At 53.6% G+C, this 26,290-nt stretch overlaps 1 protein-coding gene across 1 annotated transcript; it reads right to left on the bottom strand.

The window, feature by feature from the left end:
• Window positions 1-574: 574 nt before the first annotated feature.
• Window positions 575-23,393, bottom strand: Pfkl (phosphofructokinase, liver type). The gene is made up of 22 exons (XM_027394336.2): window positions 23,214-23,393; window positions 18,715-18,788; window positions 15,001-15,078; window positions 14,355-14,544; window positions 13,645-13,810; window positions 13,126-13,170; window positions 12,819-12,927; window positions 10,620-10,715; window positions 9,350-9,442; window positions 8,056-8,181; window positions 7,199-7,263; window positions 6,512-6,575; window positions 5,532-5,678; window positions 5,192-5,262; window positions 4,507-4,594; window positions 3,818-3,970; window positions 2,746-2,910; window positions 2,477-2,538; window positions 2,236-2,347; window positions 1,505-1,604; window positions 1,317-1,422; window positions 575-1,012 (listed from the first exon to the last, which is right to left on the bottom strand). Exons 1-22 carry the CDS (start codon window positions 23,296-23,298, stop codon window positions 865-867), a joined length of 2,343 nt encoding a protein of 780 aa, XP_027250137.1. The 5' UTR covers window positions 23,299-23,393; the 3' UTR covers window positions 575-864.
• Between the last annotated feature and the right edge of the window lie 2,897 nt (window positions 23,394-26,290).

Below are 26,290 nucleotides of genomic sequence, written 5' to 3'. Positions count from 1 at the left end.
CATTTGTATGTCAGTGCTTGTCCTTGTCTTGGCCTCATTAGTTCAGCCAGACCCACTGCCCTTTAAATTGGGACTAAGGCAGCCAAGGGGAAGCCCTGGCAATTTACCTAGTCCCTAATGCTGCCTGAAAAGTCCCAGGCCCATAGGGAGATCCTTACCCAAGGAAATCACCACCCCCATGTGGCCAACAGGCCCACAAAGCCAAAATACAACCCCTGACCTCCATACCCTCAGACAGGAAACTGCTTCCATCTATTGAGGGAATGGACCTAGACGTGGCTCACACAGAAAACCCTGATCAGTGGATTGGAGCAGGATCAAGGTGGGGGTAGACAGGGCTCTGACCTTCACGGGCTTCTCTGCTGTAGGCCTGGGGGGTCAGCAACCAGCCAGGACCCAGAGTCTACAGGTTGAGACCCCAGCCATTCAGGCTCAGTAGTGCCCCCCAGGCAGGTTCCCTACCATCTGATATTACAGAACGACTGTCTTGCACATGAGTCCTGCCAACCCTCTCCCAGGACTCCTCAGGTCATGATACCCAGGTAACCAGGCTCTAGTCAGGTGAATTTATTTCTAAAAAAAAAAAAAAAAAGGCTCTTTTTAGCCATGTGGTGAGGCAGCCAGCTGGCCAGTGAGGGAGAGGCAATGTGGGCCTGCCCAGCCAGGGCTGGAGGTGAGGGCTCCCCGGGTGCTCTATCCTAGAGGTGGCGAGGGGAGTGAAGCCCCAGAGCAGCACACTAGACCCCAGACCCCACCCTCCAGCCATGGGCTCCGAGTTCCTTGTGAGTTCCCCTCAGTGCTGGGATCCATGACTGGCACTGGAGGGGAGAGTCCGGGAAAGCAGGAAGACTGGTGATGGCGGCCTTAGAAACCTTTGTCTATGCTCAAGGTGCGTCGTGTGACGTGCTCCAGCTCCCCAGACACATAGTCTGCCATGCTGATTCGGTAGTGTGCCAGCATTTTCAGCATCAGCCGCAGGTTCAGCCACCACTGTTCCCGGGGCATGCGATGCCTGAGAAGACCAAGGGTGGGTAGTCACACAAGCAAAATCCCGCAGCCCTTTAAACCCCGAGGTGTCATTGTGAGCACATCTAGGTACCCCATTCCTCTGGCTGGGGGTGGGAGGAATGCTGCTGAGGTACAAGAGCCATGGGCTAACCAGCCTGTTCATCACAACCCCTCTCAGACTGCCCTGTGTTGTCCTTAAGACACCCACACAAGACTCCTGTTCTTTAAAGTCAGACAAGGACCCTGTCCAGGGACGTTCTGGGCCTCCCAGCGCCCTCCCTTCTCCATGCAGTCCCAAAAGGGCTTACTCAAAATCAGTATCTTTCTTGAGTTCTGTGACGGGACTGAAGGCCACCACCTTCTTCCGCAGGCCAATCACACAGGCTGAGTCGGGAGCATTGGCGAACACCCGCCCTATGGAGACGGACATGTGGTGAGCAAGACCAGGCCCCCAGAGACCCTCAGAGGGCAGGCCGGGCCAGTTCACCCCACCTACCTTTGCGATAGACATCGCGAAGCTTCTCTGACATCCACAGCATGGCCTTCACCCCCAGTTTGGTCCCATAGTTCCGGTCAAAGGGAGTTGGAGCACCACCCTGGAAACACAGGCAAAATCTCATCCCTGGAGCTGGCCAAGCTCCAAAGAGGACTGGACACAAAGGGGGCCCTAAGCCAGCACATGAGCCATGACTGTCTCCTTGTGTCCTGGCAGTGAGCATGACCACTTTGCCACTTCTGACCTCCTCATCCTAGCCTCTTCCTATAACCTGGAAGGCCTCAAAGTGCAGCCTAGAAGCCATTCCAGAAGCCAGAAATGGTCCCTGGGACTCAGGATCCATAGGCCATAGGCAATGGCCCCACCCCAGGCCCCATGAAAGCCACCATGAGGCAATAGGGTTTATTTAGTAGGCGAGGGAATACAGGATGACCAGGGCTTGGGCTGTCTCCCAGAAAATGAGGGCTCAGTCCAGGGCCCAAGTGCCAGGTTTGGGTCTTCTCTCCATGAAGGAAAGATGAGACATTCACCCCACCCCCACTCCCCAGAGTGCTGGAGAATTAAAAAAAAAAAAAAAAAAACGCTTGGCAAGCACCTTCTCAGGGCATGCACGAAGGATAGCCTGTCCCTCAAGGGGCCTCCCAAGATCCCCAAGGAGAAAATGCGGGTGGAGATGGGAACCCCGGTAGGTGAGTACTGCTGGGGCTGGGGAACCTCCCTCGGAGTTGTACCTGCTGCAGGTGGCCCAGCACATTGGTCCTACAGTCGAACACACCCCGGCCTTCCGAGGAATACAGGTTGTACAAGAACTCTGTAGTGTAGTGTTCGTGGCATTTCTCGTTCCTATGGAGGCACACAAGGTAATCGAGACTGCGTCATGTCCAGGCCCCCCAGGCCAGGCACAGGTAGAGCAGGATAGGCGAGAAGGGCAGTCACTGTGCCCTCCCCGCCCGGCACCTGCAGCAGTCTCACCGGAGCACCAGGCCCCTCTGGATGTCTGTCTTCATCTTCTCCGTCATATGCTCCACATTAGCCTACGAAGGAGAAGAGGTGAGCTAAGAGGTGGGAAGGAAAACAGGGCAGGTGGCACCCAGCAGCCTCGGTGGGAGGGTGAGGCAAGGATGTTAAGACACAGCTTGCTGTCAATCATGCAGGGACTCCCTTCTGCTTCCGAGTGTCTCAGGAGGGGCCTGGTCAGATGCTCAGGTGGCTGCAGAGCACAAGGGTGGGGCCAGGCTCACCTTTAAGTCATGGATGTTGAAAGGATCCTCAAAGACGTAGGCGGCGTCAGCCCCCACCGCAATGCCTGTCACAGTGGCTAGGTAGCCGCAGTAGCCCCCCATGGTCTCTACAATGAACACACGACGCTTCGTCCCCGACGCTGACTGCTTGATGCGGTCACAACTCTGGAGGGATCAAGCGGGCCAGTCAGTCCTCGAGCCCAGTATGGCAGCTCACTACTATAATCGGGAGGTTTAAGTAGAGCTACTGAAGTTCAAGGCCAGCCTGAGCTATATAGTGAATTCTAATCTAACCTAGGCTACAGAAAGATATAACACAAATAATATAACCCAGAGACAGATATCGGGGTTACAGCTGAAGATCAGAGAAGCAAAGCATCCAGCCTCTACCATGCTCAAACCAAAGGGATTATCCAATGAACCTCAAATTGCATCTCCAGACTGCGCTGCTCTCCACCAAGCCTCAGAATCCTAGACTGCCCTCTGAGACTGCACTGAGCTCCTTATAAACTCTCCAGTCCTGGGATTAAAGGCGTGAGCTCTGTTACTCTTTTAAGACTGATTCACTGTCCTGTAGCCTTGGGTGGCCTTGAAGTCACAGAGATCCGTCTGCCTCTGTCTCCTGAGTCCTGGGATTAAAGATGTGTGCCCCCACTGCCCGGCTTCTATGGCTAAGTTTGCATTCTGATCTTCAGTGGGTTTATTAGTTCATAAATAATATATCACCACAGAATAAGACCCTTTCTCAAAAACAAAAGGGTAGGGAGGCAGTTAGAATCCTCTATGTCCATTCCTCTCACCCCCCACAGACCACAGGACCCATGACAGGATCACAAGGCAGCAACAATTTTATCTAGTACCAAGGGCTCCCAAGATACCCACACAGCTGGAGAGGACAGAGCCTGGGCCACCTCCACTGGGTGTGCACAGATCCAGGGGCTCACAGTTGGGGGTGCCTGCCCCCGAGGGTACAGACAGTAGCCAAGAAACACTTATCACTGTCTTCCCATGGGCAGGCATTCCCACGAAGTCACCCATACATGGGCTGATTGCATTTTCCAGAACACCTCACCTCCATTGCAGCGTTGACAGCTGTGTCTGAGCCCAGGCTGAAGTCAGTGCCAGGCACATTGTTGCTGATGGTGGCCGGAATGACACACATGACAATGCAGAGTTCCTCATACCGCCCCCGTGCCTCCACCAGCTGCAGCACACCCTCGTAGGCCTGCAGGGCGGGGGGGGGGGGGGGGGGGGGAGGTGGGAGGAGGTGAGGCAGGGTTCCACCTGGCCCTGTTGATGGCTATGTCTGATATTGGATTGGTACAATCTACCCCCACCCTAGAAGCTGGATGGAAGTCTGAAGCTGTCTAGAGATACTAGAAAATCAGGATCCTAATGAGGACCAGGGGGTTCTAGCTTGAGCGCAGTTCAGAGCCACCCAATGTCATGTTTGTCATTTGGCAAGGACTTACCAAGCAGCAGGGCATGGCATCAGTGAACCTTCCAGGCCTCGTCCCTCCTCTTCTTCCCTCTAACTCCTTTCTTAGGCCTCTATTCCTTCTCGCTCGTGACTTACTAGCACTAGGCTAGCTGTACTCAGAACGCTAGGCCAGACACTCAGAAGGTAAAAACCACAGCCCCAACCCTACACTTGACAGCTTTGACCCTTTGGCTGCCCCAGCCCAAGGTCCATGTTTGAGACTACACTTCTGGCCCTAGGTTACAGCAGCACCCACAATGACCCAAGATGAGAAGCCTCACCTCAAAGCCGCCAATCACCAGCAGGGCGTGAATGTTGTAGGTGCGGAGGTTCTCCACAATGGCCTCCAAGTGGAGCTTGGGCAGCGTCCTGTGGTTGGAGAGATACATAAGCCTGAAGAGGAGCATGCAGCTCACAAAACAAGAGTGTCTCTCACCCCAGAAAATAGGTAGGTGGCTTGGCCTTGATCACCAAAGGGCTCCTCAGTGAGGCTCCATGTGACCTCGAGGCCTGGGTGCTTACTGGATAACCTCACCTGGCACTGGCAAGCAATGGCCAAGCCTCTGCCTGTCCCTTCTGGCTAATGTGGTGACAGGAAGGGACACTTTCTCCAGCTTTTGCAGCTCCACAGACTTGGACAGGACAGCTTCCCACCATCACACAATGTAACCACACCACCCCATGCCATCTCTGTAGAGGATCTTGAACCCATCCTAAGACCACCAGGCCTTAAGATAAAAACCACAGTCACAGCCAGAAGGAACAGGCCATCTCTCATAAAGAACACCTCTGCTCCAGCTGCCTTCCGGCTGGGTATCCCCACACTGCAGGGCAGGCATGAGACACTGGCCAGCTCACTAGGAGGTCCAGGGATATAGCCCCAAGGGGCCAGCCTTGAACTTCAGGACGAGTCTCTGTCTGTCCCATCAGCTAAGGCTGTGCACCATCCAGCAACCAGCTACTCACCTCTTGGTCCCCAGCATTGAGCCACCGCGCCCCAGCCAGCCTGCCACATCATGCCAGCTCACTTCTTGAACCTGCCAGGAAGAACATGGCTTCAGGAAGGTGGCCCAAGGTCTCACCAGTTTGACTCCTCAGGCAGGGGACAAGGTCTCAGGGCTGATTAAGAGGACAGAGTCCCACAGTTTCCACTACCAGGGCAGCCAGCCCCTCCCTGTGGCCTCTCACGTTTCTTCATGTCCCCAAATAGGACTGCTGTGTTTACACACCCAACACCCTTCGGATCTTTGAATGTGAGTGTTGAACCCATGGCCCCAGCCACCACCTGCATCACCATGACACCTACCTGACCCTTGGCCAGGCCTTCAAAACCATCATGCACAACGTACACCGTGTGTCCCTCGGAGATGCCAGTGCGCACTGCTGAGCGTACAGCTGCGTTCATGCCAGCAGCGGGGGCTCCCACATTCAGAATGGCCAGGGAGAAATTGGACTGCAGAAAAAAAGAGAAATGACAGAAATGTAAGCCACAGGGCCAGATGGATCCCTAGCCAGCCCGAATGCTATCCATCCACCATGTCAACTGCCTTGGAAGTAATAGATCTTTCCTATTCATTCCAGAAAGTTCTGGGAAAGACTAGACGAGAGAGAGTACAAGTCCTGCAAACGTCTCGAGGTCCCCTGGCATGGTAAGTGGATAGATACCACGTGATAGCCAGGCTCATAGGCATAGCCTGATGGGCTGGGTAAACAGCTGCTTCATAGCCCCCAGGCATCAGCCCTTCAGACAGGTGGTACAGCCATGGTGGGAGAGGGGCCACCCAGTCTTACAGCAGCTACATTGTATCAAGCCAGATCAGGAGCACTGGCTTTGGTGCTATGTTGATATAAAGTGATAAATCCATATGACCCAGTGTGCCAGCTCAGAGTATCTGAGTGGGCCCCATCCTGGTCCCTGGAGGAGCAGGACCCAGCCCTTTCATTCACTGCTCTTACTCCAGAGATATCCTTCCCCAGGGTCTCAGCTGTGGGGGAACAGCTCAATGCACCGGCACCATCCCCCAAGTCCCATGGGGCCACGTCATTCAACAGTCCTTGAGAAGCAATAGCCTGTGACAGTCTGGGTCCCGTCTAGCAGCCACAAGCAAAGCTGAGCCTAGTGTTCAGTGCATGGCTAAGACCTAAGGAGGAGTTGCTGCCAGCCACACCCCAACCCCAGACAGGGAACTCAGCTCCCTGTGAGGCAGGCAGCAGGGCAGCAGTGAGGCAGGATGAAGCAGACAGTGGCGGAACCACTGCAGCCATGGGCTCTGCCATCTTCCTCACCTTCTCCTTAGAGACCTTCTGGTGGGCAAGGAGCTTGTAAATTTTCCAGTTGTTCTCGAAGCTCCTGGAAAGGAAGGAGACGGTCAAGCTCAATGCCCCACGTCATCCCCACGGCCACACATAGCCATGAACTTAGTGAGGCATGGGGCCAGCAGCTCAACAGTCAGAGCGGGGCACCAGCACGCGTGTGACTCTGAAACTCAGTGTATTCTCAGACCCTGAGGATCCAGAACCCGTGCAGTCAGCTTTGTCTTGTTGCTACATCTCACATGAGCATCTTTAACAGCCACAAGAGATCCAACAGGACACAAGGGTGTGTCCGTCATGTGACAAAGCCCATGGCCTGGGCATCCAGCCAGAATATATTAGTCAGGCCTACAGGGCCAGGTGCCTGTAGGAGGTGACACCCCGTGCCACCAAGTACTAGAGTCCACATTAACTGCTGGCCCTCCCTGTCCATCTGGCAGTACCACACATCCCCTGTAGGTCCCTCCCTGGCACAGCAGCCCCACACCTCACGGTTGGCCTCGTCATCACAGGGACTACCTCCCCTCAGCTCCTGTGACAATGGGTACTAGTACAGAGTGCCGAGGGGAGTGGGGCCCAGTGCTTGCAGAGCACTGTCAGAGAATGCAGCTCCATGCTCACGCCTGCCTCCCCTCTGCCCTAAAGGACAGCTACCCTTACCTGCCACGGAGCTGGATGGCCTCATCGAACCTCTTCTCATCCATGGCCTTCTGCACTTCCTTTGTCTTAAAGAGAAAAGGGAGCCAGGCTGTCAAGGAGGCTGGACTGCACACAGACGCAGCTTGCTGGGCTCAAGAAGGGACTCCTAGCCCACACCTTCATGTCCTAAGCCCAGTTTTCAGGAGGCCCAAGACATGAGCCCTCCCCTAACTAGGGACAAACGAGTCCTTTGCTTCACCTGCTTCACTGTGCATCAAACCCCTCAGAGCCTGGCCAGAGCCTTGGGAATAGGAGCACCCCACCCCCACCTCCCAGACACATAACCAATAGCCAGCATGGCCTGAAGCCGGGTCAGGCATGGTAGATTTCCTAAGAGGGTCAGGACCAACCTTCCCTCCTGAATCCAGCATTCCTACTGTACCCTGTCTACCCCCAGCCACAGAGCGCCCCCACCACCACCACCATCACCCCTGAGCAAAAGCCAGCATCTCCTTGCTTGGCCTCACAGCTATTGCCCTCACCTGTACTCCATCCTAGAGTCCCTGCTCTGGCTACTCTAATGAACCCCCCTCCCCACACCTGCCAGAGCCATACCCAGTATTCCATCCTTTTCCTTCCCATCCTAATCCCTAATTAATGCCACTACCTAGTGTCACTGCCCCCGGGAAGCTGAGATCTCACTCTCCCTGCTCCCTGACTACTCTTGTCTACCTCCAAACTTCCCTCTGGCCACCTTCTCTGGGCTTTCTGAAGCCCAGAAACCCCTTCCTCCTCTACTAAAACCCCTGTCTCCCACCCCATAATATACACCAAAGCAGAGGACTTAGAGGAGGCCCTGAAAGGACAGTGTCACTCACCACTTGCACACACTCCATGAGAGGCAGCCGCACTGACTGGTTCCCGGAGAGGCTGACCACACAGGCTGGTGTGTCGGGTGTGGCCTCCAGCAATGCCATCACAGCCTCCATGCCCATCTTGCTGCTCTGCACACAAGAGGGGACAGCATGGCTCAGGCTGGTACAGCCCACCCCACTGCACACACATGCACTCAGTCGCCCACCTGCTCTGCAAACCAATAGAGCCCCTCTGCAGATACACACACCCCGGCTTTCAAAGCTGGTCCAGGTTCTCAGATCACGGTGCCTTGGCATGATCAATAGTCACAACAAGGGCCAGTCAGGTCCCATTTCCCAGCAAAGTCCCCACAGCCTGGGTCTGGTGAGAGGGCTTGCTCAAGGTCTCTTGCTCAAGGACCGAAAGTGGCAGGGAAGGACTACAGCCAGGGCTCCTTCCCCAACAGTCTTCACTTGGAGCTTCATGCGTCACACTCTTCTCATTTATAGGAGTGATAAACATGGGCTGACAGGCTGGTACACCTAAAATTCCAAGCACTGTGCTACAGGGGACAAACCACAGCTGCAGATAGTGGTACAGCAGAGAGGATAGACAGACAAACAAAAATGAAGGACTCATGGAAGAGTTTCTCCTCAAGCGGGTAGGTAGCCTCTGGCATCACCCAGTAGACATTTGAGCTCAGAACTGGTATAAAAATGCTGGCACTCTGGTGATAGCCAAACTGTAGTGAGATGTCCCTTTGTCCTTTGCCTCTGCCTGGGCAGCCTGCACTCCCACCAGTATCCAAGGCATTGGCTGGGCATGGTGATCTCAGGACATTGTAGATCTTGGTGGGGTGGTATCAGCTATGTGCCCAAGTCTCGGACTCCCCAGCCTCTCTAGAGACTCAAGTTTCATGTCGGATACAGGAGAGGCCTGGATGAGACAGTGAGGCCCCTTTCCATGGGTCGGTGGCCAGTTCTTCCATAGGGCTGAGGAAGATGGCGCACTGGAGCTCTTGGCTTAGCAAAGTAGATGTGGTGCACACAGGGGCCAAGCCAGCACCATCTACATAGTCCTGTCCGTCAGGAGACCTCTGCCATGGCTCTTCATAGAGTACCAGCCCTCACATGCACCATCTTTGACACGCATGGGCCTTCATGGCCAAGAACCTGTTTCCTTTTGACTCTGACATGTCTATTCTGTAGTGTGGTCTCAGAAGGAATCTGGAGCAGCTGAAAGACAGCCAGCCCAGTCCCTCAGCACACACACACACACACACACACACAATGTCCCTGCAGAAATTTGTAAACATACCAGGACTCGGTCAAAGGCTGAGGGCGTCCCTCCTCGCTGCACGTGGCCCAGCACGGTCACTCTTGTGTCAAAGCCCAGCCTCTGAACCACCAGCTATGTGTCAAAAGAGTGGAGGATCAGCCAGGAGGCAGTAGTGCAAGCCTTTAATCCTAGCATTCAGGAGGTAGAGGCAGGCAGATGTCTGAGTTCGAGACTAGCCTGGTCTATCCAGTGAGTTCCAGGACAGCCAGGGCTACACAGAGAAACCCTGCCTCGAAAAACCAAAAAGACCAGACGGTCTGTAGGTTCCTGCAGTAGTTCTGCTCGGCTGTCCATGGGCCCAGTCTCCATGGTCCACCCACGTAGACTTAGGTTTACAAACAGTCCTGAGTCTAGGAAACACGCTACAGCATCCGAGTATGGGGTTCAGGTGAGTGTGATGAATATGTGAAGATCATGCGTGTCTGGGAGTGTGTATGTGTATGCATAGGGAGGCATATCTGTGCATACATGACTGGTTATGTTTCATGTTCTGCAGCCCTGGCTATTCAACACTGAATGTACTCTCTGGCCCCTCTGCTCAGTGTCCACTGGACACCAGTGGTTCTGGGTGCCTAGGTACAGAGAGAACAGCAAATAGGTTAGAGTCCTAGAACAAATCAGAAGATACAGGCTCACAATCACTGGCAGAGGTGGGAGCAAAGGTAGGGGCACCAGGCAGGGGCTGTGTTTCCCCAAGGGATGCCCGCCACCACCAGAGGCTAGAGGAACGCTCTTCAGGCCCAGGTGTTAGTTTTGTTCCAGTTAGTTTAGTTTAGTTTTGTTTTGAGATAAAATTTACTATCCAGCCAGGGCTGGCCTAGAATTTGTATGGCTGCCAGGCTGGCATGGAACTCACATTCCTTCTGGCTCATGGGATTATAGGTGTGCCAAACATCTGGCAAATCCACACTGTTGGGTGCTGAGTCGGGAGTGCAGGGTGGATAACTCCATCACTTGGAGAGCTCACAGAGCTAAGACCTAACACTGGGGTGCTGAGGGGCCCAGCCAGAGACAGACTGAATGAAGTCAGGACCCAAAGGGTTGGGGCTCACAATATGGAAGACAGTGCCTTGGACCACACCTGAGTCCTCAGCTTCTCCGGAGACCCCAGCCGGCCACCCCACAACCAACAATGTCAGGATGAGGAAGCATCTCCCAGTGCCAACTTCAGCACACGGCTGCAGCTGGGGGACTGGAGAGGACCTGCCCTGCCCTGCCCTGCCCTGCCCTGGGAGGCACTTGTACTCACGTCCTTCACGTAGTTAGACGAGATGGGCTTTCCATGCCGGTCGATGGCACCCTCTGCGATGATAATGATGTTTAATCGAGATCCGCGGCTCCGCGTCTATCAGAGACACTGGGCTCACTCTCCAGCCATGGACCACTCACTGCATGTGGCCATTAGGGACAGCAAGCCTCACTGGGGACTAGGACACTGTGTCTACAACTCACTTGAGCAAGGACAGTACCTTTCCCCACCTCTGTTAGAGGAAAGCAGATCTGGAGTGCATGGTAGACCTGAGGTCAGCCAACCAGACCACACTGTGCTCACAGGGGACAGCAAGCAATAGGCTAAGGTAGTGGGGACAGTGGATGAGTGGATACTGGGTAGGGTGTCTACAGGGAGCAGATCAGATATAGCCATGCCTGCAGGCAGCTAACCAGGGACCCTCAGATCCCATCTCAGGCTGTTTCTGCATCCTTTAATGAGGGAAATTTCCAATGCCAACCAATACCCAGGGGTCCTAGTACACTCTCTACTCTGGAACAACAGTTCTCCCTGGTGTCACATGCTAGTCTAACCATCACAGAGAGCACGCTCACTCCTCGGCTCCTCCCTTCAGTGATCTGACAGACAGACCTTCATGAGATTTGCTGTGATGCACAAGCCCACAAGGCTGCATTGACACCCAGAGTCTCAGTGAGAACAGGGTGGAAGCAGCTTGTGAAACAAAGTCTCATGATACAGCCAAGGATAGCCTAGAATTTGTTTGCAACCCAGGCTGGCATAGAACTCATGCTCCTCCTGCCTCAGGAAGCTGGAAGCAGCTTGTGAGAGGCCTAGGGCTAGTAGAGGGCATTAGAGAGTTGCATGGAGGAGGTGACGCTGGCAGGGAGCCAGACCTTCAGGCCAAGGTTGCAGTAGAGTGTGATAGTCAGGCTCCTCCCCTTCCTTGAGCTGGAGCAATGGACAAGGAAGGAAATACCTGCATCTTCAGGAAAACAACTGAGGCTCACAGAAAGCCATCACCTTACACAGGCAGATGAGAGCTAGGCACGCAGACCCCAGATGCTCAGGCCCCACGTGGCACTGCAGCCTCTAAGGGGCAGCTAGGCCTTGCCTACTTTGTTCCACCTCCATCCTGCCTCTGACTTCACTTGAGAAGGTTTTACAAACAGATCATGGCCCCAGGAAACTCTACTGCCTGGATAGGATGCATAGACACAGGAGGAGGTACTATCTTCCCTGGGGACAGGGACGGCTGGCTCTGCCCTGAGGCTGGTCACACAGATCTGCCTCTCCTTCAAAACACAGGCTTCTTAGGATATAGAAACCATATATATAAGTGTGTGTGTGTGTGTGTGTGTGTATGACCACACACACACATATATGTTACTAGGCAGACAGGTAAGTGGCCCCACCCTGTCTGTATGGGATCTCTGCAAGGCAGAGTATACCTGCTTATGCCACAGTCACCTCTGCTTCATCAAGAGCCATGTACCAGATAGCCTGCTCAAGACCAAGGGATCAGCCACCTTCCCCAGCTCTCTTAGAAGGATCTCTCCTACCAGACACCCCATTTCTTTTGCCTCCAGCCCCCGCCCCCCCAGTTAGGGCCTGGCAGACATCACCCATAAATGTTTCTAGATATTTATTTCCTGGATTAGAACTCACCACCCTCAGGGGAGCCCACACCTGGTAGGCAAGTCCCCAAGCCTTCACCTACCCTTTGGACTTTTACAGGGTAACCCTTTGGGTTACCTCTCTTACAGGGTCATAGCTGTGGGCCCTGGCTTATGAGGCCACCTCTCAGAGAATGAGATCTAGCGCCAGCACTCCAAGAAACAAATTTGCCATGCTCCCTGCACTGGCCACAGAGATGAATCCAGACAGTGGCCTGAACATCTTTGTCTACTGGCTCTGCCCACGGTGGGTAAGACCACAAGTGTGCCCAGCGATGGACCTCACATTGGCACATGCAAAGTCAGCAGTGTGGCCCTTCCACAGGCACATCCAGCCATCAGTGCTATGACCTTATCAAGCACATCCAGAGGTCAGCGCCAAGACTCTCACAAAGGCACGCGCATCCAACAGTCAGCACTATGACCGCCCAGCTCCCCAGAGGGTGCCAGCTGCTGAACCAGTGAGTGAATGAACAGGGTTCCAGGGACACCTGCCTCTTAGATGCTCTAGTGACTGAAGTGGAAATCCCTGTTGGCCACTTACCTCACCCAGCCTCTCACACATGAAGTTCTCCCAGCCATCCTCAGGGGGTGCTTCAGGGATGAACAGCCAGTCAGCCCCTGAGGCCAGCGCAGACACCAGGGCCAGGTATCTGGAGGAGCAGAGGGGCCAAGCCCGCTCAGGACCTCCTCCCTATTTCTGTCCCTGCTGCCCGCCAGGGCTCCCTCATACTCATATAACATTAGAGGATCAACTGGTGCATGCCAGACACTGTGTGTCCCTATCCCACTGTCCCCCGCAGCCCTGAGGTGCCCCACCACTCCCTGACGACTACGACAGTCCTTCTCACCCGCAGTGACGCCCCATCACCTCCAGCACGAAGGTCCTCTGGTGGCTGTGGAGATGAAATGGGTGGAAATATCAATGCCAGGACTTGTAGGCCATACATTTTCACCCACCAGACTACTCCAAGAGGATAGGGGTGCTGACTAAGGACAGCGCCCATCCCTTCATGTCCAGGGCTACCTGCTCCCTGGGCTAGAAAACACCCATCAGCATTTAAGACAGTTCTCAACCTTCTTGAGAGCATGGTACTGACCCAAACCTAGTGATCCCTGGTTGGAGCCCGAGAACCTCCTTCAGGTGTACCACCATCCCGGAGTGCAGTAGCCTCTGACAGCTAGGGTGCACTGCCAAGATCCCCTGACACCTGGAAGGGTGGGAGCTGATCCCAGGCATCTCTTTGAGCAGAAGGCACTGGCCTAGAGCCCACTGGTTACCAGCACAGCTGCCCCTGTTGTGGCAGCCCCCATGAGGCCAACTTCACTACCATGAGGGGGACAGAGACCCCAAGCCAGTCCCCACTCACCTCTGGGCAGTGGTGGTGATGGCATCGATGACCTCCATTATACGATGCAGGGCCGAGTCTGTGCCGATGGTCATGTCGGTGCCACAGAAGTCATTATCGATGGAGCCCACCAGTCCAGCAATGCTCAGGTGTGCATGCTTCTGAGCCGTGCTCTCCGAGATCTTACCTGCACCAGAGACACAAAGGCTTGATGAGGGCCATGACCTGGCCAGCTGCTTCAGCCACCACACCCTTTTCATCCACCACCTACATAAGAAGGGATATAGCCCAGCAGCACACACACCCAACCTAGCTCAGCGCCTCTCAAATGCCTCATCACCCAACTGGGAGCCTCCAGGGGACCACAGGGGCACTGTGCTCCAGGTTTCCCACGGGAGGCACAGAATGGCTGAGATGTCACCTTCCAAGCAGCAACTTTGGGACTTCGAGTCAAACATCACCCAAACCATAGCTACGCCTCTACAAACTGAGTCTGTGTCCCAATTCAGACTCTCTCAGGAATCAGTTACAAGCAAGGCCATCACAAGCCAGGGCGTGCTATGCTGGAACTCGGGCACCACCTGTGACCTCGAAGGCTCCTCAAGGCCAGGAGCCTTGGGCTCATGCTGACCTCACCACCAGCAGACCATCCCACATGAGAAGCTATCCAGGAGGAGGGTGACTTCCAGCCACCCACAGAGCCAGGTAAGGCCAGCTCTGCACAGACTCACCTTCCTTCACCAGCTCCTCCAGGAGGCTGCCCCACTCGCTACGGAAGACATTGGCACCCGTGAGGCTGCCGTCCCCACCAATGACACACAGGTTGGTAATGCCGTGTTGGAGTAGATTGTAGGCTGCTGCCAGGCGTCCTTCTCTCGTAGTGAAGGCCTTGCAGCGGGCACTGCCAATAATGGTGCCGCCCTGCATGGAAGAGGAAGGGGCCTTTGGGTGGGGTGGCACATCAGAGAGATGCCACCGTCCACAGAATTAGAGAGGGAAGTCTCTAGAAACTTGTGTGACTCCCCCCACTCTGACCTTTCTGTTGAGTGCAAAGCCTTGGGCTTGGGGAGTTTCCACAAATCCTATAACTAGAAAGAGCATGTGCATGCATGTGTGTGGGCACACGCACACACACACACACACACACACACACACATGACACACACCACCTACCAGGCAGAACAGACCCATCCTGTCTCCACCCACAGCCTCCCTGGTCTAGACTACTGCCTCTTGGTGTGTGTATGTGTCTGTCTGTTATTTAGACATCTCTCTGTGTCTGTGCACCCATGAGATCTCTGCATCTGTGTGTGAGAACACCCACACATGCTCACACACTGCCAGGGTGGGAAGGAGCCACCTGACTTCAAGCCTCACCAGCTGGATGATGTTGGAAACACTGAGCCAGTTGGCTGGCTTGATGTTCTCACCTCCTTCCACAAGGCCCTCGTAGCCCTGAAAGCAAAGAAGTACAGATGAGATACCAGCCCCAAAGCAGCCTGCAGCTCTGTGCTCACTAGCAGTCAGCTGGCTCAAGGGGCCCAACCGTCAGCCCAGCTACTCGCAGGCCCAGCAGCTTAGGTGGGACTCCAAGCATGCTCTACATGCCCAGGAGTCTTTTTATTACAGAGGAAAACACGCAATGCATGCCTGTGGTGCAAGCAGACAGCTGAGGACTATCCCCAAGCTCAGTTCCTGTCATTGCACTCAAATCAGAGAGACAAGGCCAGGACACAGAAGCCCCTAGGGAAGCCCAGTGTCCTTCAGAAGAGATATGTCCAGTGTGAGTGGTAGAAATGACCTGGCTGTGGACTGAGGGGACTGTGAGTACTTCCTGCTATGTGACAACATAGTGTGACACCTAGTTTCAAAGGCAGAAGTCAGGCTGCCATGGACATACACATGTAGTGTATGTAACGTCTCCCCATGGGAACACACATTTTTTTTGGGGGGGGGTGGACCAAACCCAAGGGTTGAATTCACAAGTCCCATGGATATGTGGGCAACAAGAGAAGACAATACCCCAGAGCACAGCAGTGGAAGTACAGGGCAGTGCACCCCACAGTACTAGACACTAACTGTCTTCCGTCCTGGAGGTTATGTATCAGACTCTCGTGGGGATGCAACTCAGCTTCTTTTACTGACCTCTGCTTTGCTCATCACACAGCAAGATGCCAAGTGCCTCTACCACACAGCACTATCTGGTTTTATACACAATGGGCATGGGTAAGTCTGATGGATTGAAAGAAAATGGCCCCCAAAGGGAGCGGCACTATTAGGAAGTATGGTTTTGTTGGAAGAAGTGTGTCACTGTGGGGGGCGGGCTTTGAGGTCTCTTTTGCTCAATCTTCCTTCAATGTGACTGTCAGTCAACTTCCTGTTTCCTGCAAGATAAAGGATTCTCAGATTCTCCAGCAGGTCTGTCTGCATGCTGCCATGTTCCCCATCTGATGATAGGGACTGAACCTCTGAAACTGTAAGCTGCCGCCCCAATTAAATGTTTTCCTTTATAAGAGTTGCCATTGCCGGGCATTGGTGGTGCATGCCTTTAATCGCAGCACTTGGAAGGCTGTGAATCTCTGTGAGTTCAAGTCCAGCCTGATCTACAGAGCGAGTGCCAGGATAAGCTCCAAAATTACACAGACAAACCCTGTCTCGAAAAAAAAAAAAAAAAAAAAAAGATAGTAAGACAAGATGGACAGCCTCTACCATGCAGTTCCAAACTCCTTGGGGGCACCCCTGGCCTTCCAACACCAGGGAGAAGAGGGCATGCCATGCTTGGGCTAGGTTGTCCAGTTCACCTCTGGGTTGTGTTCTTCCTTTGCTAAGTGGTAAGGCCCCAGAGGGTGGGCAATGAACACCACAGCAGAGGGTTAGCTCAGGCCACAGCAGCCACAGGAGCAGCTCTGCCTTCACTCCTGGGATCTAACCAGAATGTTCTCAGGAGCCACGGGTGGACAAGGCACCCCTGTCTGAGGAGAAAGTAGCTTTTCATAGTTCAAGCCAGGCCACCTCTAGTCATAAAAGGAAAAGTAGGGCCATTAATGTGCAAGTCGGAAGACTTCAGACACCATTGATAAAACAAAATCACCTTCTAAGTGTCAACAAGAATTCCTGAGAAGCAGCTGTAGATGCAGAGACCAATCGGTTAGGGCTTTAGGGATGTGGAGAGAGGTCAGACTGCTGCGGGTCCAGAGGCTAATCACCGTATGTGGCCTTGCCCATCCAATGTCAGAACTAACATCCTGTGTCTAGCAGATAAAAACCTTGGGAATTCATTAGCTTAGCAGACCACAAGCTTCCACTGACCCAAAAGCTAAGACTGTATCAGAGAGCTCCCGAGCCCCATAGAAAAGCTTCCCAACACACTGTAACTGCTTCTCTGAGGTACCCAGCAACGTATGTTAAACTTGCCTTGATTTATGACTTCCTTTTTTTTGGGGGGGGGGTTCGAGACAGGGTTTCTCTGTGGCTTTGGAGGCTGTCCTGGAATTAGCTCTTGTAGACCAGGCTGGTCTCAAACTCACAGAGATCTGCCTGTCTCTGCCTCCCAAGTGCTGGGATTAAAGGTGTGCACCACCAATACCCGGCTGATTTATGACTTTCTTTGTTCCATAAAACTATAAAACTTCAGCCAGGTGGTAGTGGCACACACCTTTAATCCCAGCACCCAGGAGGCTGTAGTAGGTGGATCTCTGAGGCCAGCCTGGTTGGTCTACCAGGGCAAGTTCCAGGACAGGCTCCAAAGCTACACAGAGAAACCCTATCTCGAAAAAACAAAAACACCTCTACCCATAACGACATATTTCATATTTATGTATTTATGTATTTATTACTTATTTGGTTATGTGGATCAAGTTGATCTCTTAACTCACAGATATCCTCCTGATTCTGCAGCTGGAGTGCTGGGATTTTGTTTGTTTTTGTTTGTCCAGACTGGGTTTCTCTGTGTAACAGTCCTGGCCATCCTTGAACTCACTGATATCAGCCTGCCTCTGCCTCCCAATTGCTGGGATTAAAGGTGGGCGCAACCACCTGACTGAGTGCTGGGATTAAAGGCACACACCATATTCCCATTTCACAAAAGAAGCTAGGATCTGAGGAAAGAGGTCTTGGGCCCAGATCTTCCCATTTGGAGCCCCCATTTGCTCAGGTCACCAGCCACATCTGCCAGGCTCCTGTGCCTGAGATCTCTGGCAGGGTCCCCCCTTCATCCAAGCCTGAAGCCTGCACTCAGAGGGAGTAGTATCTCCTATACCAAGGGGGCCCCCACTATCTCTCCCTCCCCTACATCTGCAGAGCAGAAGACTGGGTATGGCCCTGCCATAACTTGGGGCCAGGGCAAAGGGACAAGGACACACCCAGCAGTGAGAGGGAGGGGCAGAAGTCCTATGAAGAGTCAGAGCTGGGGTTGGATACATTGTGTACAAAAGGTAAAAACAATATAACCACAAGGTAACATGAGGGAATTCCGGAGCCTGTGGGAGAGAAAGAAGACAAGACCCAGGGAGTGAGTGGGGAGAGGAAAAGAGAAAATGGCTCACAGACTGCTGTGTCCACCTGAAGCAACACCAGGGAGCCCCTCACCCACACCTTGCCTCCTATCAGCCACAATGACAGAACAAACCAGGACAGTGTGGCCCAGGGGGTTGGGTCCTCTGTCCCTAAGGCTCTAGGCTGACTAAGACTGGGGAGATGGACTGTGCTACTGGCCAGCAAGGGTCACAGCAGGTGTAGGTAGGGCCTGGCCCCTCCCCCATTGGTCTTGTTGTCCTGGCTGGTCTCCTAGTGACCTTCTTTCCATAACCTAGGCTGCCAGGTCTGAACGATGGCCGGTGTTGACTGTGGTACAAGTATCAGTGGGCACCAACTCCAAAATATGTCTCATTGTACAGCTGCAGTGGCTCAAACCCCTTCCCCCAGACAACATACATGCTGTTAGTCCAGGCCCAGACACCTGGAAGCTTCCAAGGTGACCGGAACGGAACACACCGTCCTGTGCCACAGAAAAACGTGCTTCCTGTATTAGGAGCACACAGGTTACCTCTGCATAGGCTCTCCCCACCACACCCCCACTGCACATGGCCTTACCTCGTAGATGAGGAAGACTTTGGCCCCCACGTATATGCCCATACGAGTCACAGCCCTGACAGCAGCATTCATACCTGTGAGGGAATCAGTAACAGCCATCAGTCCAGGCAGGGACAACTGGACACTCCCTTAGCACCCCCATCCCAGTGGGCCCAGCGCCAGGAAATCAGAGTCTGGCATTAAATACTCCCTGGATACTTAGAAAGAGGTGGAGGAGAGTGGCAGCTGCTCTTAAGTGGGCCTGGCTTCCTTCCATCCTAGTCTCTGGCCTCTGCTGCCCTGACCATGGCAATCAGAAGGCCCTGGACTTGGTCAGCAGAGTCCCATTCTTGCAGGCCCACAGAATCAGGTGCTAACCATGGAGCCTAGGCATAAAATATGGGGAGAGCGGAACACAGAGAATGGGGCCCAGACCTCTGCCATAGACTAGCATAGTCTATGGGAAGGAAGGTGACAAGGACCATGCTGTTCCCTCTGGCCATAAACATGCCCGGGCCTCACAAAGGGTCACTGGATATATCTAGCTGAGAGGTTGTCCCCCGCCCCCCCCATCCTCCAATCTCAGACTGGAAATACTGCTTCTGCTCTGCCTCACACCTTCCCAGGACCTACAGCGGGAAGAGGAAATGGTCCAAAAGGAGCAGATGGAAATATTATTGCTGAGACTGATGTGGGAGGGCGCCGGGAACATCCCACACACCCAGATAGCTGAGCACTAAAGCCTAGAAAGTCTCAGGCGTCCACATCAGAGGCTGGGCATGAGCTGCTGGCTCCCCTTGCTCTCACTTGAGTGGGAACGAGGCAGCCACCACCATGCCTCCTCCCTCTCCTTAGCTCATGCCAGCAGGCCCAGAGGAAGGGTCCAGGGCCCTGGTATGTGGGTTAGGAGACCCAATAGTTGGGATAGAGTTTGGAGATGTTAAAGGGCAGGGACCCAGAGTCTAATCCCTCGTCATCTCTAGCTCCAGGGAGAAGCTACATGCTCCGGTGAAGGCCAGTCTTAGCTGACAAGGTCATCTCATCTCATGACAGCCAGGTGGGGGGGTGGAGTATCAGCTTACAAGGCTATGCTACCATAACAGATTCAGTGTACCCCTTTCTTTTTTTATTTTTAATTTTTTTAAAGATGTATTATGTATGTATGTATGTATGTATGTATGTATGTATGTATGTATACAGTCTTCTGCCTGCATGCCAGCAGAGGGCACCAGATCTCATTCAAGGTGGTTGTGAACCACCATGTGGTTGCCAGGAATTGAACTCAGGACCTCTTAACCACTGAGCCATCTCTTCAGCCCAGTGTACCCCTTTCATATAAATGACTTTAAGACACTGTAAAATCCAACCTACACTGAGCCCTAGAAACAATACAGATGCCAAACCAAGCATCCACGGAGAGACTGCTCTCCTTGTTGGAACAGAGCCCTTGCAATGGGCCCTGGGAGAGCACAAGGAAGCTCCTTTGGCAAAAGGTTCCTGCTTTTTTGTTTTGATTTTGTTTCTTTGTTTTGATTTTGAGATAAGATTTCTCTGTGTAACCCTGGCTGTCCTGAAACTCACAGAGATCCTCCTGCCTCTGCCTTCTAAGTGCTGGGACTAAAGTTGTGTGCCACCACAGCCCAGCCAGTTCCTATTATTGCTGAACCACTCTGTAGAGTGTCAATCACTGTGCTGAGGGCCTGGGAGTCTGGGGTTGGAGTACAGGGAGACCCCCTAAGTTTGGTGCACTCAGTGACCCTTTGTGTTAAGCACTGAGGCCCAAGCGGCAGGCTACAGCCAGAGGTGGCATCTTGGGTGCCCATATATATCACCTTCCTGCTCTATATGCTAGACTGTGTCAGAGGTCTGGGCCCCACCCTCTGTGTTCCACTGTCCCCCCACAATTCATTTTCTAGCACAGGCTAGTCCAGAACTCATAGCAATCCTGTCACAGCCTCCCAATTACTGGGATTACAGGCCTGAGGCACCACACCCAGCTAAAAGGCCTTTTCTACTGCCCTTTAATTTGCTTTTCCTTCTCAAAATAAACTGGGCAAAGACCAGGCCCCACCAAAGAGCCACCAGCAGAGGGCAGGCAATTGTCTGTCAGCTGGTGTTCATAGTGCCCTCTGCAGCTCCAAAACCTGGTTATACATTTGCTGCAAAAAAGAACCTCACAGATATAACCTCTGGGGAAACAAGGTATTTTACAGGCACCAAGAGATATCCCGGGCCTATCAGAGTGTTACTCATCAGCTAACAGGCCTGAGTCCAATCCCAGACCCAGCAGGGCAGGCAGCTCGCAACACAAACAGGAAATCAGTGTCTACACTTACCACAGGGAAAGGCAGAATGGCTGAGTTGTTTAGGTACAGGGAAAGAGCTGGAAGAGATGGCCAGACAATTGAAGTGCCTAGGCTGGCATGTGACCGAGGCTGGCCTCCCAGCCAGGCTGGTTTGTTGGTGCTACTGTTTGGTTGATAGGTTTTATTTTATTTTCTACCTATCCGTAACTTTTAAACAAATTACTCTGGTCAAACAAACAGACATAGGTGGACAAAACAGCCCTCCTCAGCTCCCTAACAGGACTCTTGGCCAACAGGAAGGGAAGAGACTTGGGCCTGAAAAGGATAGGTCTTCCTGCCTGGCTAAGAGGGAAAAAAAGAAACCTTTTCATAGGCCGGAGGAAGTGCCTAGGTCATGCCAAAGGAGCTGGCCATCTCTTGCCAGGCCAGGACTCCGGGTCTGGGCCCAAGTTGCCTCCACTAATGAGGAGAACTGGTGTTCACATGTTCAATGCATGCAGATAGGGCTGTGAGAGCACACCTCTAGGTACCCATTCTCCGGCTGTTGTCAGCAATGCCACTTAGGGCTCATGAGGGCACTGAGGGCACATGGAAGGCACGAGGAACTCACCAGCTGACAGCCCCGGGGAACATGCCCACAAGCAGCTTCCAGAATTCAGACAACAGATGGAGCCACTCTGCTGTGATGCCGGCTGCTGCCCCTTGTCCACTGATATAAACAAGCCCTACCCAGAGAGGACTCCAGGAAAACTTGCCCCGGGGCCCAAGTGAAAATGTACACAGGTTCTGCCTACCTTCACTTGACCAGGAAGGGCCTCCTGTCCCTAGTCACTCCACCAGACTCCAAAACTACATGTCTGTTACCCTGGAGGCCCTGGCCCGGCAGCTTCCCCAGAAAGAAGGCAGCAGGAACTCTACACCCGCAGAGAACATTCAGTATTACCATCCCTTAGACACTGGAGCCTCCCTTGCTCAGACAGGAGCCCTAGATGGATAGCCTATGCCTGCCAGAGCCAGGAGCCCTGCATATCTGATTCAGGACTGACACCCTATCTAACCGGTGAGGTGGATCTAGTCAGGACCTCTCTTGTAGCCCCTACACAGCCTTGAAGGAGGTACACTAACTGGCAGCCTTGGCCAGCCCCTGGAGAAGCAACAGGGATCTGAGAATTCTAACAGGCTGGGAGTCAGTATGAGCTTTTCTGACTTCCTGGGCTTGCAACCATTCTTGTAAAATGTGTCAGTCGACTTCCATATCCCCACACCTCTCTTAGGCAAGGGCTGGGCGGCTAGGAGCCTGTACTGAGAGGCGTGTGTGTATCAGTATTTCCTAAACTCTTTGGAAGGAAATGACCAAGCCCAGCTGCAGGACTCAGGGAAGCTAAGCCCCGGGAAGCCCCACGTGTCTTCCTCAGCTCCCCCCGCGTCCCCAGGGTCAACTGGATGGTATTGCTCTTCGGCTGTGCCCAACTACAGCCAGAGATTGGATTTCGGCAATCAGCACGGAACCAGGCCACCAAGAAAGCGGCTGGGAGGAAGCAGTTCCTCCCAAGCCAGGCTTTTTTATAGCCTTACCAAGTCAGGCAGGGGCTGTGTGGACCCTGTGCGAATACCATGTGGTGCGTGCCTGTTACGGGAGTGAGAACAGGACTTCGCTAAGGAATACCCCCAAAATCCCCCACCCCTAACTCCCGCTCCATGTACTCTGTTCTCCACCTAGGCCTCCAGCCAAGGGACAGGAAGCAACTCAGGAGAAGGCATGTGGGCAAGCCTGTCCTGCCCTCATCCCATCCCGGTGCAGACAGAGTGGGAGTCAGAGGCCGCATGGAGAGGGTACAGGGTCCCTTGTCCTTTCAAATTCCTGGGCTGTTGGGATTCGGCCGGGGCCATCTCGGTGAGGTCCAGACACGTGTAGCCCAGAAAGGAGCTGCGGGGTGCCCTGGGTCTGCTTGCTGCGCGGACACACCCCCAAGCCGGGCGGACTTAGGCAGCGCGAGGGCGGGGCATGCCAAGGCCCGTGGCCTGCAGCACGTACGCTAGTGACCTGGGGGTGGAGTCTGGGGACAGGGACCTGGATTCGTGGTGCCATCGGAGGAGGCTGGCTGGCCTCGTATTCCCAAATCCCAGAGCGAGGGACGGCGGACGACCTGAAGGGGCCGGAGGACAGGCAGAAACCCGGGATCCATCCATAAACACGCCTTCGCGTCCCATTACCTTGCGCATCGCCACCGCTGGTCAGCACTCCGATGGCCTTGCCAGCCCCCGACATCCGCAACTTCTCCAGGTCCACGGTGGCCATGGTGGCAGCGGAGACCCGGAGCCCGAGCTCCTCTCCCGCCGCTCTGCCTTCCAAGCCGCTGCCGCCTGTCCCCGCCCTGTGCCGCCGACAGTACGCCTGGTTCTTCCCGCCCCGCCCCGGCTCCGCCCCCCGTGCAACGCTTGACTGACAGGCTCGGGGACCTGGCTACCTCTCTGGTGGCTGCCGGGGGGGGGGGGGGGAGGAGAGAGAGAGAGAGAGAGAGAGAGGAGAGAGAGAGAGAGAGAGAGAGAGAGAGAGAAGCGCTACAGCACTTAGAAGGGCGGAGCGCACTCCAGTTCACAAATGCCTGTGCAGCAGTTCCGGAACCTGAGGTCCCCAGGCACACAATCGGACTCCCCAGCCACCCAGCGCCTAGGATCGACGTCCCCACCAAGGGAATCCGCTGTCAGTGCCTGAGTGAAGTTTCTGAGCATGTGGAATTCATGGTACAGGAAGCTGGTTTTACAACTGTTCAAGATGCTGTTAAAGGAAGCCTGAAGCCAAGTCTCACAGGCATTTTAAATCCTACTTGGCCAGGATCCTGGGCCTGCCCGCTGTGCAGGTGTGGCCCAGGTGAACATTCCTGCGCAGCACCTTGACTCCGAGTTAGGCTTGCCACGGTCTCCTTCGAGTTGGAAGAAAAACAGAAAAGAAAAAGGCAAAAGCTGCAGTTATGGCTAGGAGTCACCGTCCCACAACTGCTGAATGTAGCCCCGGGATTTGGAGGGGAAACCACGTGACATCGGCTCATCCTTACAAGGGGATTTGCTAAATTTGTCCCGCCACCCCTACCCTCGAAGCCCATAAAGAGCTCTTGGTTTTGGGGAGTGGCCTTTGTCTGGGGCACAGAGCAGGGAGCCGGTCCCCAAGACTGGTTAAAAGGATTCAAAGCTGAGGCTGGAGAGATGGCTCAGAGGTTAAGAGCACTGACTGTTCTTCCAGAGGTTCTGAGTTCAATTCCCAGCAACCACATGGTGGCTCACAATATCCGTTATGAGATCTGGTGCCCTCTTCTGGTGTGCAGATATACATTGAAGCAGCATGTTGTATACGTGATAGATAAATAAAATCTTTAAAAAAATGATTCAAAGCTGGGGGTTGGGGTGGCAGATCCAGGACCCTAAGGGAAGAGACCTGCAGTCCAGAGCCCTGGCTTTGGGGTGCCCTAGCTATTTTTTTTTATATTTATTTTCATTACAGAGCAGAGCCTTGGTGGCCCACGACGCCTTTAATCCCAGCTGTACCCTGAACTCTCCAGCCAAGGGGCTGGGCTGACCTTCCCCCAATGTCTCTTTCCTGTGTAACCCAGACATCTTCTTACCTGCCCCTTTTTGGACCCTTGGCCTCCTGGCTTCTGTATGTAGTTCCCTTCTCTTTTCCCTTACCCCTCTCCCAACATGGTCCAGCTCAATCTGGTCATGTTATGGCCACTCTGGACTCTCCCTGTGCCTGCCTCTACCTATGCTCGCCCCACACATCTATAATAAATTTTCTCCTCCACCTTACCTAAAGGCAGTCATGTTCTTTCCTTTCCTTTTTATTTCTTCTTTCGATATGCAGGTTAAAGAGCCCTCACAACATTTGTGATCATTATTTTCTTGTAATCTTAGCAGTTATATGTATATACATGTGAACCCTTCTGGGTTTGTTTGTTTGCTTGCTTGCTTGCTTTTGAGACAGGTCTCTATATGGAGCCTTGGCTGACCTGGAATTCACTCTGTATACTAGGCTGTCTTTGAACTCATAGAGATCCACCTGCCTCTGCAAAAGCATATGCCACCACTCCTGGCTCCCCATTGTATTCTTAAAAATGCAATGAGATTCCACCTCGTACTCTCTAGGACAGTCACTAGGTTGTTGTCAACCTACAAATGACAAGGGCTGACCAGGGATGGTGTAATCGGAGCCCTTAGGCACTGATAAAAGAAAGTGAATGGTCTCATGGAATGTGTGTTCTGTCTCATGGATTTGGGAATCAGTAAAACCTGCAGCCCAAAGTTCAGGGGACTAGAGATTGGGCCTCCTATGTTGCAGTTGGCACCGAGACGCCTATTCTATCCAGAAGGTCATGGGCAGCCTCCTGCGAATCAGCTATCAGCCAATTTTCCAGCAGTCAGGAGCGTGCTATTAAACTCACAAGGGAAAGGATAAACTTCGCCTCTGTGAGAGCCCAGAGTGTGTGGCCCTGTTTCAAAACCAGCAGCAGACCCTTCTGGGGCAGGCTCGTGCCAGGGCTGCTTACATTCTAGGACACAGGCCAATGTCAAAGGACCAGGTCCTTTCGAAAGCCTAGACCGGCTGTGGGGAGGGAGGGGCCAAGAGTGGAGGCAGGGCGTGGTCAAGATGAGAGCTGAGAGCTGGGCTGAGGTGTGGGACTAGGTTTCTGGTGTTCGGAATGTCTAGAGTCAGCCAGCTTGTGGTCAGGGAATGAATGAGTAGTCCTCGTCCTCCTCAACACTGGAAGGACCATCCAACTGCCAGAAAGCCAAAGTCTTGCTCTGAGCAACACCCACGTCCTCACTTCTCGGCAGAACCACGGCAAAGCAAGAGGAATTTCCTCGGACAATTTTACTCCGGGCAAGCCAGGAACAGATTATTTTCTCAAGGTGACCTGGCCTCAAGGTGAAAAGTCGGCTGAAAGAGGTCTCAATGGTTACACCAGCTGTTCTTGCGGAGGACCGGGGCTTGGTTCTTAGCATTCACACCTGGAGGTTCATAACCATCAGTAACTCCAGTTCCAGGGGATCTGACACCCCCCTCTGAGCTCTGAGGGGACCAGGCACACATGTAGGCAAACACTCATACACATAAAATAAATTCCTAAAGGAGGAGGAGATGGAACAATGCCAAGTTCCAAGCCGCCCTCAGTGAGAGTACCAGGCAGGCATAGTAGTATACACCTTTAATCCCAGCACTCGGGAGGCAGAGACAGGATCTCTGTGAGTTCGAGGCCAGCCTGGTCTTCAAATAGAGTTCTAGGACAGTCTCCAAA

The sequence above is a fragment of the Cricetulus griseus genome (assembly GCF_003668045.3).
Source record: "Cricetulus griseus strain 17A/GY chromosome 1 unlocalized genomic scaffold, alternate assembly CriGri-PICRH-1.0 chr1_0, whole genome shotgun sequence".
NCBI classification, from domain to species: Eukaryota; Metazoa; Chordata; class Mammalia; order Rodentia; family Cricetidae; genus Cricetulus; species Cricetulus griseus.
Note: the sequence above shows the minus strand (reverse complement) of the source record. Positions and strands in the feature narration are given on the sequence as shown.

What these genes read in the sequence shown, in the direction of transcription:
- Pfkl (XM_027394336.2), bottom strand. Translation starts at nt 23,298, where the DNA reads ATGGCCACCGTGGACCTGGAGAAGTTGCGGATGTCGGGGGCTGGCAAG. An exon ending in TCATGGAGTGTGTGCAAGTG is followed by an intron (nt 7,264 to 8,055) that starts GTGAGTGACACT and finishes TTTCTCTTTAAG; the next exon opens with ACAAAGGAAGTGCAGAAGGC. An exon ending in TCAATGCTGGGGACCAAGAG is followed by an intron (nt 4,595 to 5,191) that starts GTGAGTAGCTGG and finishes CTCCAACCACAG; the next exon opens with GACGCTGCCCAAGCTCCACT.